Source organism: Dinoponera quadriceps, unplaced genomic scaffold (assembly GCF_001313825.1).
Source record: "Dinoponera quadriceps isolate SergipeBrazil2010 unplaced genomic scaffold, ASM131382v1 scaffold533, whole genome shotgun sequence".
NCBI lineage: Eukaryota > Metazoa > Arthropoda > Insecta > Hymenoptera > Formicidae > Dinoponera > Dinoponera quadriceps.
Genome location: NW_014554780.1, coordinates 532511 through 551906, shown reverse-complemented (window position 1 = coordinate 551906; position 19396 = coordinate 532511). Strand labels below are relative to the sequence as shown.

Genomic DNA, 19396 nt, shown 5'->3' with positions numbered 1-19396 from the left:
GATGATGCCTCCTACTCGACGCATCGTCCTCCGAAAACGTCATCTCGTTTACGCTTATCGATGATCGCTCGATGGCGTGCAGTATTTTGCAATGATTTTGTTCGCGACGGGCGAACGAAGATTCGTGCTCACGCGGGCTCGTATCGCGTACGTACAAGATGCGACGGATGAAAATTGTCCGTTGACAACGCACAAGTCTCCGCAACAGTCCTTTCTGCGGTCACATCATGCAAAACTCCCATCCCGCCTCCTCCCCTCACCCACCCGTGCGCCTCTCTCTCTATTTTTTGTTTCTATCGTTTGCGCGTTTTTCTCCTAAGTTCGCCGAGCGAGACGAGCGGCACTCACTGACGCGCGTCGTCACTCCGCGCTATCACTTACAAATCGTCGCACTGTGTATAAAATATACGGTAGATAAAACGCATCCTTTTTTTGTTTCGTATATGTATAATATTCGGCCGCGAGAAGCGGGGCCGGGGACGGCGCCGCGCCCTCCGGTCGCCGCTCATCGCTTCCTACCTCCGATCTCTAACTAGTTAAATTAGAACGTACGCTTAAAGTCATGGGCAAGTAAAATTGCGCTACGGTATTATAACCAGCTATATCAACTATCATCTTGGAAACTTATTACTAGCTACGATCCCGATGGAAAAAAAAAAAAGACCGGAACGACTGTTTCTTTTCTTGCCTTTCAGCAGTCCTCACCTCCACCATATCGAACCTTTGCAACTGGCTTCATAGAGGTGTTGTTTCGTCGTTAATCATTCGCGGGCGATCGTCACTAAGGAGATCACGACGCGCTGATCGTACGCACTGCGGACACAGACGGGCAGATACGCGCGACGAGATAATCGTCTCTCATGATATCCTCCGCGATTTCGAGAGATAATCCGACGATTACAATATTTATTTCCCTATCTCCGCGGTGCAGTTTGGAAACGCGTAATTTTATTAACTTTCTAATCCTATTCCCATATGAATGAACAATTAAGACAAAGAGAGAGAGAGAGAGAGAGGAGAAGGGGGAGGGGGGAAGCACTGTCTTCCGGTGGTGTGTCGCCACGGAGGAAAATATTTTGCTGGCACAGCAGATTTGTTAGTTACTGCCAAGTATAACTGACAACATAACTGACAAATTTACCATGCCAACAAAATATTTCTCTCCATACGTGTTTCCTTATCAACGCGAAAACTGTAGCGATAAACCGTGGCATAATTTTAGAAGATAGTGATTCTCCTCAAAAGAAAAAAAAAAAGAAAGAAAACAACACGTTGAATGTCTCATGATAGTCAGCGAGTACATACTAATGTCCGTTTCTACCTAGCATAATTTAAATCTAATCGACGATTGACTCAATGGCATTGACCAATCGCATCGGCGAGTTAGCTAAATTGATCAAAACGATCGGTCAATTTCGTTGATTTGATCGTCGGTTACATCTAAATCGTAATTAATCAGGTATAATAATGGTAGAAACGGGCATGAGAGTAGCATTACATCAGTATTATAATTTCCGACTCAACGAAATATATGTTATATAAAATCTGTTGTACGTGAAAGTTGTGTAAGAAATTATCATATTAATGTGATATTATTATTAGTCAGTATTTAGTGAGCGGTGACTGGCACTGTGATATCATCGTATCTCATTAAGTTATATGTAAAAGAATAAATAATTGCATCTACCAAATTATTTGTAGTCAGTCAACGAAACGGAGATAAAAGATACGTATGCATCTCGAATTGCATTTATATAATGAACTTTTAATATTTCAACTATCAGTTAAGCTTTTGCATAACCGATGAAAGTCAGCCCGGCATTCAACGTGTTGAACATGAGTGATGAATCAGGATTTAATCGGGGAAGCATAATTCGGCTCACTAGAGACACCATTTATGGTCGAGATATTTCGGTTCTCTTCTCGTAATTTTGAAAAAGTTAAATCAGGCCGAAAATAGAATCCGCGGTTCCTTATCCCCTTTATTCCTCACGAGACGATCGGTTCGCGCTGCGGATAATCCTGGCGGTGTGTCCTCAGCCGTTCGCGCTATTTTAGAGGAGTCAGAATAGATCTCTATAAACAGACGCACTCACGCGCACTTGATCGAGTCCCATTGCACACATACACACACATACACACGTACATACATACATACATACGACACGTGTAAGCTTTACAAGCACATTAAGCGCACGGGAGCATCACATATCGGAGGTTCATTCGCGGAGAATGCTGCGAGATCGTATCAGCGGCACGTCGACACCCGGAGTCGATTTGCCGAATCTGAGAACCTGGGTATGTCCCCAGCCGGACGTGTGATTGATCCGATGACCACAGTTGGGGAAGGTTCTTCTTGATGCTTATACCAGAACCAGGGGCAGAATCGAGACTTGTTCCCGAGAATTGAAGAAAGCCTTTCTCCAGTTGTTGGAAGAGTTTCTTCTCTCGGGTGATAGAAGGATCTCCTCCCAGGTAGTGAAGCTCCCTCGCGGGAGTGTCTACAACGCAGGCGGACATAGAAGACCTCCACGAAAGGGTCGTCCAGGTGGGGACGCGAGGTGTTCATTGCCAGGTGTGTCGTCCCATCGACGGTCCTGTTCGGACGCGACGCGTCAACACGTCTGATCCCCGATTCATCCCCCTCGACCCTGATTCAGCATTCTCCCGTCAACACTCTCTCTCCCTTTCGCGGTAAACGTTCGCAAGGCACTGTACACCGAGAGTAAGTCCGGGATTGCCGTGGAACGACGCGCTCGTCGAGGCTCTTAGCCGCGCTTGAACTTGAGCACCAGCAGACTTATCGTGAGGAACACGACGATCCAGATGATGGTGGAGATGTAGCCGTTGTAGACGTTCGGCTCCGTGATGGTCCAGCCGCGGGTCAACATCGACCGCAGAGCGGTGGTCGCCATCGTCAGTGGCAAGCCTTGCGAGATATACCGCAGGATGGTCGGCATACCCTCCACCGGCCAGATCACACCTGTAACAAGGCGTCGTCGTTAGTCGGCCGAATTCGGTATAGGAAAGTTTAACGGTAACCGGGGCGTCCTCCAAGTCAACGATCTGTTCATTATTATGCTTCTGTATTTACTCATCGGTTATCTTACTTTGTTACAATTTATCTTGTTAATTTGGACACTTATGTTTGTCACTTGCGAACGATCTGTATTTTTCTTTCACTCTCTCGTCTCTGAAAAGGTTATTCAAGTACTCAATGAATGTTTGACACTTGGAGTATCGAATTCGCACGTCAACTAAGAGGATCTCAAAGCGGCCCGATAAGCAGAAAATCATTAAGATAATGTTACTTATAATGATATTTTATAACACGTAACACGTTTCCAAATATATAGTTCTTAATGTTGTATATAACGTCGTTGTTAGCAACATTTCACTCAAACATTAAAAATAATATTTCTTCACTGTGATCTCAATATTTAGGAATATTACATTATCAAGCAACAATTTAAGAACATTTGTAAAATATTGTTAAAATGTTTATAAAATCCGCTGGGAGGAATGGGCGATATTGAAAGAATATCAGCTTCCGATAATCGAGTATGTAAGGAAGGTACTGTTGTTACTTAACAAATACTCGTCCGGTTATACCATTATCGCGAATCTGGGCTTGGGAAAGTGGCGGCTCGTAGCGGGGACTTTGGAGCTAAACTTCGGGATACAACCGCAGGAAGTTATCCGACGATGATGCGAAGAGACATCTGAAGGGTTCGAGTCTCGACTGAGCGACTAACATGGTTAACTGCGTTGATTGGCCGAAACGTCCGCTACAAGTCGCATCCGGCACTACCGATAAATTGAAGTTGCGCACGAGTCAAAAACAAATCGGGAAATCGTCCATTTTGCAACTCGCACGGCGCAGAGGCGGATCGGCCGGCGGTTTTGTTCTCAAATTTACATTTCTCGACTCAATTGTGTGCGGATCAGAAGGACTTTTATTCGATTACAATTCACCGACGATGCTGGATATCAATCGGTTTTCAATCGTCGATAACCGAATGACCGAACGTGTCTTTATCAGCGGGAAGTAAAAATCTTTCCGAGCTAATTAATGAATTAACCATTGGAAACGAGAACCGGAGCAGAGATTACGAGATCGCGAGATTGAGGTAAGGGCCAGTAACGAAATCTAATAATATCGTATCGAAAAGCGATCGATTCACCGGCCGTGCGAATGAAAACCGGCGTGATTCGATAGCGCCAAATGCTCAGGCCATTTTGGCGGTCTCCGTACATCGGAGTCGGCCATCTTTAGTTCGAAGCGTTCTAGCAGACTCGGCAGGCGCTTTGTACGACGAGTCAATTAGGTTACGGCACGTGTGACTATGACCAACTTTCACTTTTATCACGGTAAGGATTCCTGCGTATGATATTTAGATCGGAATGATCGCCTAAGTGTAATAGCGATACGAGCGGTACAAGCTTGACTGTATAATCTAACGATGACTAACGGCTCTTTAGCATGGCGATGTTAAAACACCGCGTCGTTCGTTAGTTTCATTATCGGTGCCCACCGATAACGAATAACCGGTGGAAGAAGTGAGAAACGGTATTTTAGATACGAGAAACCTTGCGAAGGTNCCCCCCCCCTTCTTTCTTGTGCACACTCTCCCTCTCACACGTTTCTCTCTCTCCTTCCCCTTTCACACGAATACTCTCTCTCTCTCTTTCTCTCTTCCCCTCTCACATGACATTCTCTCTCTCCCTCATACACATACACACACTCTCTCTCTCTCTCTCTCTCTTTCTCTCCCTCTCTCTCTCACTCATCTGTACATTTTACTAACACTCGTAAATTTAATTGCGGTTGTAAATAAAAGACATTTCGAGGGATCCCAAGTATGATTATATCTCTCGGATGAGAGCTGTATACGTACCGCTGAGAAGGAGAGTGGGGTAGAAACTGCCCAGGGCCAGCTGGATGGCATTCCTTTCGAGTTCGCAAATCGCTGAAATCACGAACCCTGGAAAAAGGAAAAACATTCGAATAACAGACCGTTGCGTTAGTACACGTCTCCCTTTTGTCGGGTTGTGTAAAAAAAAAAAAAGAAAGAAACGAGAGGCGATCATCCACGTATCTTTTGTTTTTTTCTTCCGCCGGCAATCCGGGAGAGAACTGCGTGCGTTTCTTACAAATCACGTCGTCTTTACGAGAGGAAACTCTGATATCCCCGACAAACTGGTTGAGGACGACGAACCGGCCGCGAAGATTCCGCTCAAGTTTAACGTACACGAGATTGGCTTAGCCGGCCAATGAACGTCGAAAGATACAGCATGGTAATAAAAAATAATAATGAGTTTACTTTGCAACACTCATTAACGCGCATTTTATATTTTAAACCAAAGCGAAATCCAAAGCGAAAAGAACGTTTTCTTATGGAATCGCGACGTCACTTTTTATGCTAGTTTTATATTTGTTTCCTACACGTTATATTTGTATACATTTTTTAACACATATTTGTGTAACTTTCAATACATTTCCCCCCTGTGTTAAAGTAACACCAAATTCCAATGTATCGTTTTTAACCCAGAATTTTTTGCCTTGTTGTAGTCGTTGAGTCGACTTGATTATAAAAATCGGGCTATCCCGAGAATTTGTATATTTTTTATATCAGCTGTAAGTGCGAGAAATCAAGCGCCTTACCGAAGCACATGCCGCAGAGTCCTTGGAGTATCGTCAGTATGATGACCCATCCGATGTCGCCTTTGCATTCGACGCCGAACACGAGGATCATGAAAATCAACACGAGAGCGGTCTGACCGCACATCACCACGAATTGCGTGACCACGTGGGAGAACAAGATCTCGCCGGGCGATACACCAGCCACCCAGCTCCGGTCTAACAGACCCTCCATCCTCTCGATGATCAGCGCGGATGATGTGAGCGCGACCGCCAAGAAGAAAACGATACTGCGAACACAAACAATTTTGAGAAAAACTGTCTTCGAGATTTTTTTTCGTCACGCTTCTCTCCAGCGAGAATATACACATTAATTATTATTGTTATCGGATAATTAGATCATCGAGCGCTTAAATCGATGACTACGATCGATAGGCGTGAGCGTTATGTCATGGAATTTAGTTCGGGAAACGAGAAGAGAAATGCGCGAACTTACGTCAGTATTACACCTGGTGCGACGAAGTCCGTAAAGCTGGGCTCGTTGGTGCCGTAAATAGGTTTCTTGAATTGAATCGGCACGTCGGCAAGTTTCGAATTCTGCTCGCAGGACGACAGGAGATCCTTGGCGAAGTCCCGGTATGAATACTGCAGGTTTCTCGCCAGCATCAGGCCTATTTGTTGATCTGAAATCGCGGGAATTGCATTCCAGTCGCCATTAGCGCGCGCATGCGAAGAGAAGTTGCGCTAATTATCGCGTTACAGGGAAATATTCTGATAGAATTGTGAAAAAGAAAGAGTGTTATTTACTATCGTGTGTCTACGATATTCAAGTTCCAACTACCGGTATCGATCACTGACGTCAAAAGCAAAAAATGGAAAAACGGGCGAAATTGAACGAGTAGAATTATTTCTCGTGCTGCGAATGAAAGGGAAGTATATCTTGCGAATGACGCAATACGCGACCGTTATTTAAGCGTATGTCAATGATATTTCGATGGAAGCAGCAAGTAAACGCATAAGATAAAATGTTTCGCCTCGTTATCGAGTGGCTCGAAAAAAGAAGCGCTTTAAATCATGGGGCGAACGTGCGCTTTTTAAATTGTTAGCCGAGAGAAGTTTTCCAAAGGGGATCAGGCGCGAACACTCACTAGACATGTCCAGCCAGACTCTGATCTCGCTTTGATCGAGAGTCTCGTCGTCGGAGTCCTTTCCCAAAGCCATCCTAGCTACGAGGGCATCCGTGAAGTTCTCCGTAAAGTACAAAGTGCCCCAAGCGTCCCCTTTGCGCACGGCTTCCATCGCCGAGTCTGGATCCGGATAATACACCTGTAATGGAAAGGGTGAGAGGAACGACGAAGAAAAGTTGCTCTCGCAACTTATAATTTTCTCGCAAATTATAATTTTTAATTTAGAGATAGATAGATAAATAGAGAAAAAGAGAATGTGGATTTAATATTTTTTTTTTATTAGATTATGTCTAAATTATTTATTCATATATATTGAATTTACATATATTATAAATATACTTTTATACGATCGCCAGGCACGTACCTTCACCATCGTTTCGTCATCCAGGAATTTGAGGTACCGACAACTGAGATAACTGAAACTGCAGTTCTCCGAGATAGGGCACGTCAGGTTCTCGTAGAACATCTCGTGGTTCACTATGGCCAGCTTTAGCCCTGTAGGGTCTCGTCCGATCGCCAGACAGAAGAGGATCACTTGCATCACCGGCAAGGCGAAGATGAACAGCATCACACTGCGCACAGACAATAGTCGCACGCGTGATATATTAGCGAATATTCTGAGGCCCTATTCTGGATATGAATAACGAACGCTAAGCATTTTAGTTGACTGTTTTAACACATAATTTTCTGTGTTATAGTCGTTAAGTCAAATCGATTGTAAAAATTAGGTTATCCCGGCAATTTAGACGCACTGTTTGTATAATATATTACTTTTAGAAGAGAAAAGTGTAGTAATAGTCTATATTTTATTTGTCCGTAAGAGAGAGAGAGAGAGAGAGAGAGAGAGAGAGAGAGAAACGACAGAAATTAGTGGAGGGTCAGAAAATGCGAGAGATTCGAATGAATCACGCGGTCAGCAACGTACCCTATGTTCCTCCACATGCGTAGAAAATTCTTCTGCAGAAGCGCCTTGATCTTGCCCCAGCTGGTGATCTTGTAACAATCCGTGAAATCACCGCAATCGTCACAGTCTAAGACGGGTCCGGTCTTCGCACCCGCCAGCGGCTTGCCATTTATCTGTTTCGCAAAAACCCGTCGTACACATTGGACAAGGATTGATTTTACGGCATGTGTCGCCTTTCATTTATTCATGAGTGAACATAGAACCATTATCATGTATCTACGTTATTCAAGTTCCAACTACCGGTATCGATCACTGTCGTCAAAATCGAACGTCTCGCTTCTCTCCGCGAAATACGTCTTCGTAATTTACCGAAAAAGCTATTAAAAATATTGTATTATTTATTTCTTCACTCTCAAAGAAAGAAATTATCGATCTAACGTGACTGTCATATTACATGCGAATTATATACGATGATATCTTCTCTCTAATCTCCAATGTATCAACATTAAATTATTGAGTGAAAACTCGGCTTGGTATTTTGAAAAGACCAAACAATCATACACGTACACATAAACACGTACATCGTGCTACGGGAAAACTAAAAAAGCGCGTGTGTACGAAATTTCCCCAAAATAGTCCTATCGTCGTGTGTTATTGCCAATGTCGCGCGGTCTTCGGCGGCATATTTAAAAGAATTTAAATTTAAATAAATGTGTTATATTAATACTCATCGAATAAATATTTTTCATTTTTCAGATATTTCTTCTCAGTGTGGTAATGAATTTCGATCTCTTTTTTTGTCGCAGGTTTAGTTTGTATATTCCGTTGTAGTTAACGCGGGACTGGACTTTCGGGCGCGGAATGACGACCAGTCCGGGACGCAGGCCGGACGGACATCGATGAATTTCGACGAACAGTGAGTGTGAAATCTCCATTCTTACACAGCGATACATTGTTAACTTAGTGCATGCGTAAATATAAGCCGCATTGATTTGCGACGGACATCGTATGGGCTGTCACACACTGCTAATGAAGGCCGTAAATATTTGTACAAATTAACATCCGCGATGCGGGCGGGCAAGTAATCTCTCTTACATCATAATGATTGGCTATTCCGTTGGTGGAGTCATGGATCAGGACCTCTTTGCTTTGATGGAAGTTGAGACCGACCACGCCGGATTCCTCCGTCACGTACACCGGCTCGTCTTTCTTGCCCCAGTTTAAAGAAGCCTGTGTGCAAAAAAAAATAAAGGGGAAAAGAAGCGTTTCGCCGGTGGCGAAAAGAGGTGTGGTGGTCTAAACTTGACGCAGATCTGACAGCGAAATTCGCCGTGAGGCGAAACACGATATAAAGTGAATGTAATATATTTTCCTTTCTTCGCCTAAATGTTGCCACCTGTCGATTAGCCTGTCGTGGCGACCGATTAGCTGTGCCAAAAAGTATGAACGACGCAACGTTCGACACCGATGTCATATGCAGTATAGTGATGAAACGGGAAAGCTCGAGAATAGAAGGTACGAATTTCCAAATAGGAGACAAAGACAGATTGCGAAATTCAATATATATCGAAAGAAAAAAACACGAGGGATCGAGATACAGGAAGTAGTGTATAAAATCGATAAGACGGTTCGAATATTTCTAAAATTTGTTACCTACTGCCAAAGTCTAACATTAACATAAACCTTATTTCCTCGTCAACGAATTTTAATCTGATGTTGATTTAATTATACGAATTGAAAATTCTTTTCGTATAATAGTATAATTAGCTCGTACAAGTAATGTAATCTGTATAAACAGCATGCGTGTAACGTGTGACATATTAAAATATTTTGACCTGTTTTAACATGTATAAAAAGTGTTTTTAATTGCGAATATCTCAGCTTTCGAATGACCGGTCGTTTTCTAATTACAATAATTAGGTCACACTATATATGTTATAGATAATGCAAATTTCAACGAATCTTTAAGAACGCATTTTATGCTATACGACTACCTTGGGAAATTCGAAAGTACAAATCGGCAATTGCGACGACGAGCGCGATAACGTACATGCGAACGATGCAAACAGACGATAACGCACTATTGCGTATACACGACTAAAGTGATACTCGGATCGTGGATCGTGCTTTCCCTCTTACACTGTGCAACGTGCCGAACTCGTGGACGTCGAATTTGCGTGAAAATTGTCCGAGACAGAAAGCATGCAGAGGCAAAGTACAAGTGACAAAGTAGTTAGTCCGAGGGAACCACGAAGGCTCCTCGAGTGTTCCGGCTCACCAAGCTGATATTGTTCGAGATGTTGAGCTCCGTCGGCTGAGCATATTGTCCTTGCTTCCGGGACAGCTTCAAGAAGACCTCTTCGAGAGAGGCGCAGTTGTACATTGATAAGAGAGTCCTAGGCGCCTCCTCGGCCAACAATCGGCCGCTCCTCATCAGACCGATCTGCCGACGAAATTGTTTCTCACTGTATTTTCGTTATCTTCAATCGGCTCCCTGACACTTTGATACTTGGAACACTTGTGTAAGTCTAGAAAGCCGTATCTTCAAGTGTATCTTAACAAGTATGGATTTATAACGCATTTAACGCGCGCAGGCACAAATCCTGCCACCAAACATTACCGCAACTTTTTATCCCCCCGTGGAAACATTAGTTTATATAATTCCTAAGCTTATCTCTCCTTCCTTGGAAGGACCAATTCGCGCGTGAATTTTCCACTGAAAGGACGTGTGTACACGTGTGTGTGGATAACGAATAAATAAATAAATCTCTTCTCCGCGAATCGATCGAGACAGATTAGAGACTAATTCCGAGATATTATTCCGGCCGCAACGCCGCGCTGCGACCATCGTCAGATAAACAGATCAATTGGCAAAAAATCGAGAGCGATCTCCGAGAGAGGCGGGTCACTGTAATTTACGCGCGCGACGTAACGCATATGCGGAATGGTCGATCCAATGGCGCGATAATAACGTGCAATCGGCGTCAATCATCGGCCGGATTTGACATTAACATGGCACATTGGAATCGTTCGGAGTCTTTCTCTCTGGCGGTCCTACTCCTAGGAGTTCAATCGCGTAGTCGGGATAGAAGCTAATCCACACCGCGAGTGTCGATGCAATTGATCGGTTAATTGAACGAGAAACCATCTATCCACGAAATTATTCCTTACTGTTTCTTTTATCCTTTTTCATCACTGACACTATAGTAAAAAATTTTGTGTTACAAACGGTCCACCCAAATTTGTGTGTTCTTTTTTTAGCAAGGTGAATATGTTAAAAAGTAATATTTAACAAGATGTGAATATATTAGTTTAATATATTCGTGTATTTTCTAACATATTCCCCGTGTTAAAGTAATATAAAAATTTGGATGGACCTTTTTTAACACAAGATATTTTACTACTACTAACTTACTACTAACATTATAGAACACTATAGAAAGCTATCTTTTCCAGCTTCTCTAGTGTTTTTTTTTTCTGTATGATATTACCGTGTGCGCTTGTCGAGCCTCCTCGATGTAGTGCGTCGTTATGATGACCGTCTTGTTACCGTCTTTGGTGATTTGAACTAGGTGGTTCCATATGCTACAAAATAAAAGTAGAGAGTATGTTTTCGATTTAGTCGCACGACGTCTTTCGTTTTAATTTATTCTCTCGATATTCCTCTTATATTTTCGTTCGTGCCGAGGATATGATTCTTCGGAAAGAATAAGGGAGGAATGTATAGAGCTGCAAGGGCATTACGTAGAATGTGTTTAGATGCATAATTATAAACGAGGCACCGAGGCAAACGCATAGAAGCGCTGCGCGTAAATGTTTCCTCTCTGAGTCACACGACGATGAGGTGCGATGGATTAGACATAAAACGAGAGGATCCCCTCGAACCTCATTCGCGACGTGACTAGGATAAAACGCGCACGTTCGTCGAGTTCATGTATTATTGATGCGAGATCTCGAGATCTTACAAATTCCGCGCCGTCGAATTGTGCGGGACTTTCTGGTGTTTTGAATCTGCGTATCATCAAAACGGGAAAAATACATCGTCATTTGTTAACACAATTATTTGAGCACAGTTGAAACGCGCGCGATTAATCCGCCGGGATTTACTTAAGGCAGTTAGTCCGCCCAGAACGCCGGATTTTCAGTGGCGATATCAATGGTCTCTTTCATAAGTTTGTTATTATTATTATTTTTATTATTATTCAGTTGCGAATATCTCAGCTTTCGAATGGTCAATCGTTTTCTTATTTTACAGACGTGCAGTTAGTATTTCCGTCAAATATGCATCTAAAATTCGAAAGGATTCCTAAGAAAATAGTTTGACGGACCAATTACCTTAACGAGACGCGCAGGACGAGGTGGACGTGTACCTGCGTAATCGCGTTTAAAAACGAAGAACTTTTAGCGCGAGCTGGTTAATTTGTCGAACTAACCATTGCGCCGTTGCACGCGCAATGTTGGGATCGGTCGTCGATTTATGAAACTAGACCGTAACAAAGTAAAAGTCGAAAGTCGCGCCGGCCTGCTCGGTGCAGGCTCGATTATTGAATCTGTCATGCTCAGAATGTGTCATTATATATTCTTGAAGCTTGTATATTAGATAACTGATCCTTTCGCGCATGGGAGACGCTTGTCGAGAGTTTGTTGCGAAAATGTTTCCATTAAGGATGTTGAGACCACGTAAACTTGAAATGCCTTTAATCACTTGCGATTCACTTGTGATTCGCAAAAACTGCGAAATCTCTCTATTAGAAACTGTCATGTTGCCGCATTAAAACATAACAAATCGCATGCGATTAATTTAAGGAGCGATCACGAATTTTAATGAGTAACTGTGATGTTGATTCGACAACGCGAGACGTAGAGACGCGCGAATTGCGATGTAAAGGAAAACGTCGGAATTGGGTTAGGTTGAAGGAGCGAAGATCGCGAACTTTGTTAGCGGCGTTTGCGTGGAAAGTGATCGGGGCTCCCATAAATATTTCGCGAAACAATTACACGCGATCGAAAACGCGGAGAAAGGATGAGAGATGCGCGGATTCGGAGCGTGCAAACGGTCGTAACAAAGTTGTAAAAACTTTCCCAGACAATCGGACAAAGCGCTCGAAGCTCTGCTATCGCATTGTTATTTTTGTTTCTTCACGTTCCGTCGCGCGTTTCTTTCGCTTCGCGTCTCCCGGTGAAATCTCAATAAAATCCACTACAAAAGGGAATGATTACGCGCCTGGAAAAGTCGCCACTTTATACAAATAACCGGCCGATACGCAGGAACGAATTGCCTCTTAACACGTTTACGCGACTTTTATTTTCTCGCTCCATTTACGTTACGCGTAAAATGTTCGCGGGAATGCTCGGAAAATTTTTCTCACGCGCCACCGAAACGAATTTAGCACCGCACTGTGGCTGAAGCGAAGCATAGCAGATGACCGCAACCGATTATAAGATAATAACGCGAATGATTTCCTGTTATGAGAGCAAGATGTTATTACGGCGAATATTCCGTTAATTATTCGCCTCATTTGTCGTCGAACGAAAGCGACGCTTTTCCCTCTCCGTCAATAAATTTCCCTTCCCCTCTATAAATAAAACGAAAAGAAAGTAGTTTCAGCAAAAACTCGCCTTTTCCCCATTTTTTCTGCGGATTTTTCGGTTTCTTATTCTCTTTATGGGAAAAAGGTAAATGTGGTTCAGGTTTTAACCGGATATACGGTGAATTCTTCTAAACGAATTTTCGTAGCCTTGAGACAGAAATCGAAAAGATGTGCGGAAAAAAACGGTTTTTAAAAACTATAAAATTATACAGAAAATACAATAATTTTCTAGTCATCTTTTTATCGATAATTTATGATACTTCTTTCAGAATTTAATTGATAAAATTTGCTCCCTCCTTTTTTTAGAACAATTGTAACAATTATAAAAAACAACTTTGAGGCTCCCGTTTTCCTGTTTTCTGTTTTTACTTTCTTGAAATTTGTGACGTGTCACTGCATAACCGTCAGCTGAAAGCTCCAAACAGTATTTTCCTCGTGCACTTAATACGGTATCGCTTCGAGACGTTTACTTTAGTGCGAATAAACGTGCGCTTTAAAAAACGTCGGTCGTCCCCTTCTTTTTCCCGTCGCGAGGCAGCGACGAATGCGAGTCGTAATTGCTGGATGTCATGGCTCCTAAGGGAATTTTATGTCGACGAACCATTATTCCGTTAGTCACGGTCCAATGTGCAAAGACCGAAAACTCGAACGTGACGTGTTCTCTGCGTTTACGAGCGTCGTCAAGGACTCCGCGTTCGAATGAGCCATTAAAATAAGTATAATCAACTCGATGATATTCGAAGTTCTCTCCGTCGCGAACTTCACGTGCGTGTAGAAATTCGCGTTGTTCAATTCGCGCGAGCGTTCGATGATTTAGCGCCGGATGAATTGTGGAGAAGGACCGAAACCCCGTCGTGTTCATTTTCAGTTCTCCCCTTTCGTGCCCGTCCACGGCCGAACCGGCGATACTTTCACTTAAAGTCAAGCTTAAAGCGTGACTTACGATTCGGTGCATTTGCCACGGAGAGTCACCGGCACGCGCGATTTAATCCCCCGACGCGCTTAGATTTTCAGCGAAAGTTCGCGCGGGGATTCTCGCGCGGCGGCGATCCTTCGGATTTCGCTCTTTCCTTCCTCGTTTCGTTTTCATCGCAGCCGGCAGCGTGCCGGGCCGCTGGGGAATGTCGCGGTTCGTCGAGCGAGATTGACTCCTCTCCGCAGGGAGATCGGAGAGGAATAGCGAAGAGCGGACGATACTTAAAAAACGGGAAGAAGGAATTAGCTGTTCGCGCAATACGATTGAAATTTAGTTTACCAGATCTAATTTTTAGCTGTGAGAGCTGAAAACTAGGTACAGGGACGAAAACAATTAGTTAAAGTTAGCTAAATTTCAGTTGTGTCATATGGAGAGCTAATTTTTACTTGTGAAAGCTAATTCTTTTTTTTTTTTTCTCGTGTAATTCGCGACGTGATTTCTGGACGAGCGCTAGTCGATTTCGTCGCGCACGCTTTCCCATACGGGAAATCGCTTTCGGCCGGAAATTTAAGTGGACAACTCGTTCGGGATGGGATACGGTCAGTCACGTTACTTAATTACGGTGATCAGAGGCACGCGCGCGCGCGCGGTGGATCATTGAGCTTCGCGTATGAAAGTCAGCTGTCCTAGTTAGTAACATTGCACTTGTCGGGCTATATATAATGAGTGACGGTGGGGCCGTCTCGTCGTGAGCGTGCAGCTTGAAAGTGTCGAACGTATGAAGATAGTAGAAGAGGCATACCTTTGTCTTAATAACGGGTCTACGCCTACGGTCGGCTCGTCCAGGATCAGGAGTTCCGGGTCGTGCATGAGGGCCACCGCGAAAGATACTCGTCTCTGTTGACCGCCACTGACGAAGAGTAAAATCGATCGATATTAACATAATTATATTACCTATTACGCAACGTGCTAACTATAATAATTTTATCGACATTTGGCCGAAATCTCGAAGGATTCGGAAGTCTTGTGTTTCTTTGATAAAATTCAATTCTAGCTTATCTATGAGGTAGACGAAAATCTCTTTGAAAAATCCTGAACTCATTTTGTTATTTTATTTTTATTATTTTTGTTTTATTTGTAATTTTTGGAATTTATCTTTTAGAACGAAGACTACGATTTTTTCTCACACCTGGTGATAATAATCCGTAGAATAGTACTCCTGAGTCGTTCAAAGTACGTGTGACGTTTTTTTAAATGTTAAATCGCCATCGTACTCGCGACTAATTTCCTATCGGACTTTCCCACTGAATACTGTACTAGAATGTTGAGAGAAAAAACCAGGGTACGCTGAGGTAAAGCATAAGTACCATTTCCTTCTCTAGTCTAGTGATCTCTGATCGATCGACTTTCTATAATCTTTTCTGCAAACATCCGAATATACTAACTTACTTGTGAAAGGTGATCTACCAACCATTATTCACTGTTTTTACAATTTTTATGGAATAGAACTTTGTCATTTTTGTCTATCCTTTTTCTTCCAATAATATTATAATTTTATCAATTATATTAAACAGAGGTTGTTATGGATTACTATTATTGGATGGGAAACAAAATTTTAGTAGTCTTCGCTCTGAAAGATAAAGCCCAAAAGTTACAAGTAAAATAAATAAAATAAAAGTTAAATAAAAAAAAAAGTTTAATCCCAAGTTGCAAAGTTCGGCAAAGACTCGTCATTGTTCTCGCATGCGCGGATGCAACGGGAATCAATGGGTTCGCCCGGAGGAAGTCGCGCAAAACACTCGTACCTGAGATTCTTCACCAAGCGATTCTGCGAAGGCAGGTCGAGAAATTGTAGCAAGAAGCGCAGCCTCTCGACGATCTCGGCGGTGCACATTCCGAATATCCAGCCGAAGTACATCATGGTCTCGCGTATGGTGAACTCGCCGTAAAGGGCAATCTCCTGTGGCATGTAGCCAACCCTTTTACCCGGCACCCCGGATCCCTTCGTCCCTGGTTTACCACCGAGCACCCAGATCTCACCTGAATTTAATCTTCTCCGGCCGACGATGCAGGACAGTAGCGTGGTTTTGCCGCATCCGCTGGCGCCTAGCAATCCGTATCTAACGCAAACATTTCGAGCAATAATTTTTACTCATTATTGTCAGTCAGGATCGCCACAGATCTAGAAAACCGAGAAAACTGAGAAGAGTCGTAGAAATTTAAATTAATCAAGGAAAAATCGGGGAAAGATATAAAAGAGTCTGGAATTTTGAACTCTGCTTCGAACAATTCTTTTAAATCCTCCTATATTCCTCCTAAAGAGTATTTCTAATTTTTGTTTTAATATTATATCTAACATTTATAGTTCAGTACGTTCAAAACTCTCGCATCAAATAATTTCTCACGTGTTAGAATCGTGGCACGCAGAAAAACTTAAACGGTAAAACGTAAACAGTAAGAAAAGAAGACCAATCATAATCGAGTTATTTTCCTCAACCTCATGTCTTATTCAGCATTTTTATTCAATTATCTTTTTTTCGTCATAATTGCTTTCTTTTTTCAAACTCTGATGTATTTTTTATTAGCCTACATTTGTATTCATGATTATATTACGTTGCTAAACTTTTAATTTGGCGTTGCTTCTAGTAATATAAACTACGATTTTTTGCAATTCCTTAGTCAAATCGCGAGAGGAAGGAGCTTGGCGATCGGTAAAATGACGGGATAATAATTTCAAGAAAGTATTCGGAATATTCTCGAGACGAGTGAAAAGTAAAAATGATCTCACCAGACGGCAAATTCGCGTTAATTTCATGCGGAATATCTCGAAAACATTTCCTTGAGTTTACGCGAAATATGTTTGCGTATATATAGCATCGTATATTTAGCGCGTGTGTCGTATTTGTAAGCACGAATGGACGAATCATCGTCGATGTCAGTCATTAGCATCAAATCGGTAGAAAAAGGCGTGGTTGGCAAAACGCCGAGGAAAATTTCGTAAGTGCTTCGAGGACACTCGAGGAGAGACGAGTAAGGGGAAAAAGTGAGATGTTATCGGGCGGCGAATTCGCATTAATTTTGCGGAATGTTCCGTCGGGAACGAATTCCCTCGAGCTCATCGAAAAATTCACTCGTACATGTTTGTACATGCGCGTCTTGCACTTTTAGCACGCGTGTCATATTTTTGAATATGAATGGACAGATCAACAAGAGCCATTTGCATTTGCAATTTTCGCAGGAGCACGAACAAAAGCGGACTCGGAAGATTCATTCTCCTTGGAATCTCGGCAAATACGTAGATTCGCGGGAATCGGAAGTTTCGTGATTTTGGAAAGTTTCGTTGGAAGGAAATGATTTAGGTAGGACTGCTTGCGCGACTGATAGACATTCGCGAGAAATTGAGCAAGAAAGAGAGAGAGAGAGAGAGAGAGAAAGAGACTCGCCTACGAAAACGCGATGCGAAATGAAATGGGCTTGTTTCATCCCGAAAGTGCGCATGCGTGCACGCGGTTTGTCCGCGAGAATGCGTCGAGGTAATCACAACGAAGGAATAATCAAATTTAAATTGCGAGCCGGCTGAAGGCAACGCGAAGTTGCACGTGACGCAATCATCCGCGATGGAGCATGTGGAAATTGAGAACACGACCTAAGACCGCGTTGCCTTCGTACTCTCAGTGAATCACGCTAATTTGTCATCGAATTTATTCCCTTTCGTATGCAGAATATGTCACACGTCACCGCTATTTCTCTTCGCATTTCCTTTGTGCTTCGTTTTTCTCATATTTCTTACCGTTACCGGCGAAGTTCTTCTCTGAACGCGGAACTTATTTTTCTCCGACTAGCAGTCTTACGAAAATAATGTTCACGGATGGATATCGAAGGTACTTTTCAAGGTTCAACGATAGATACTGACAGACTGACGTGATGCTTTTTATTAATTCCGGAAACTACGAAAAAATTAATAGATTGTGTATCTGAGTCGTGAATTAATTATAATGCGCAAACGTATCGATTTATTGTAACAGTTCAAAGAATTTCGGTAAAATTTTTTTGCCTCCGATGATAAATTGCCAATTTTTTTGCGATATAGTTAAACGAATACATTACGCCGACATTTTGGCGAACAATTGCGATTATTTGATTGACAAATCGAACTAAACGTTTTAATTGACTTAATATTACGATAATAGTCGGAATGTCGGAAACTCGAAAGGCGACGCAGAGCATAATTGAACGTAATTGAGCATTAATCATCAATTACGGCGTGCAAGGAGCCCCGATAGCCTCGATCACTTGTCTCACATAAACGTTCATTGTATTGCAGGTTTGCGATGTTTCGCAAACGAAATTCCGTCGCGTCAGCCGACCTTTGGCCGAAAGTGTAGAAAATAATTATAATTATTAATAAGCAGACTCTCATAACGCGAAAAAGACGGGCATTATAAAAGTAGAGTACTTTTTTTTGCAGTCCTTGACATTTTCCGCAAATTAGTTTTTCGCGTCATCGTCGAAAGTTATTCTTATTTGCAAACCATATCCAGATCGACATTGACTGTCGTACGGGTGACAGATTCTAAACATCCTATTCGAGGAAGTTTGAATTACGCAACATTTGAATTCCTTAAGTCTTGTTTTTTCTTTCTTTTTTTCTCTTTTTGAAAGAGAGCCTTGAAATTCTGCTTGTAAAGAAGTCACGATTAAGCGACAGGTTGTTAAGATCGAAGATTTCTTTTTGTAGCGCGTGTAAGACCCAGAGAGAGCGCGGCAGAGACGCAATTCAAGAGGCGTAAATTTCAACGCGCTTCGCGTGATCCATAACGATTACTTTTGACTTTAAGTTAGTGCGGATAACATTACAAGGTGAATCATAGGTGTCGATTGCACGGCAATTATGAAACGAGCATCCAACGATTATAACTGAAATTACAGCCCGGTCGCGAGTGTGCTTTGATTTCCTGGTAGCTGCCTAGGACACATTGTTGTTTCGCGTTATGAAATAATTCGCCATAACGCGCGATACCGCCCGTCCCCCTCTGGAAGCTCCCCCCCCCCCTTATCACAAATCGCGATCTCGCGGTACTACCGGCACGAATTGCGACGTATTAATTAACACATACAGCCGGCACTCGCGAGTTAATCATCGTTCCGCTAAATGAC

The 19396-nt window shown here is 42.7% G+C and overlaps 1 protein-coding gene across 3 annotated transcripts in view; it reads right to left on the bottom strand.

Moving 5' to 3' along the window:
* Positions 1 to 1009: 1009 nt before the first annotated feature.
* Positions 1010 to 19396, bottom strand: part of LOC106741815 (ABC transporter G family member 23) — a 61830-nt gene continuing 43443 nt past the window's right edge. For all 3 annotated transcript variants that reach the window (XM_014614175.1, XM_014614176.1, XM_014614180.1), the window contains 12 exons: positions 16045 to 16359; positions 15042 to 15149; positions 11224 to 11317; positions 10011 to 10175; positions 8828 to 8962; positions 7754 to 7905; positions 7193 to 7400; positions 6790 to 6967; positions 6138 to 6324; positions 5666 to 5931; positions 4899 to 4985; positions 1010 to 2983 (listed from right to left, as the gene is read on the bottom strand). In XM_014614175.1, coding sequence (XP_014469661.1) covers positions 2769 to 2983; positions 4899 to 4985; positions 5666 to 5931; positions 6138 to 6324; positions 6790 to 6967; positions 7193 to 7400; positions 7754 to 7905; positions 8828 to 8962; positions 10011 to 10175; positions 11224 to 11317; positions 15042 to 15149; positions 16045 to 16359 — 2110 coding nt within the window. In that variant the 3' untranslated portion in view covers positions 1010 to 2768. The remainder of the gene's footprint in view (positions 2984 to 4898; positions 4986 to 5665; positions 5932 to 6137; positions 6325 to 6789; positions 6968 to 7192; positions 7401 to 7753; positions 7906 to 8827; positions 8963 to 10010; positions 10176 to 11223; positions 11318 to 15041; positions 15150 to 16044; positions 16360 to 19396) is intronic.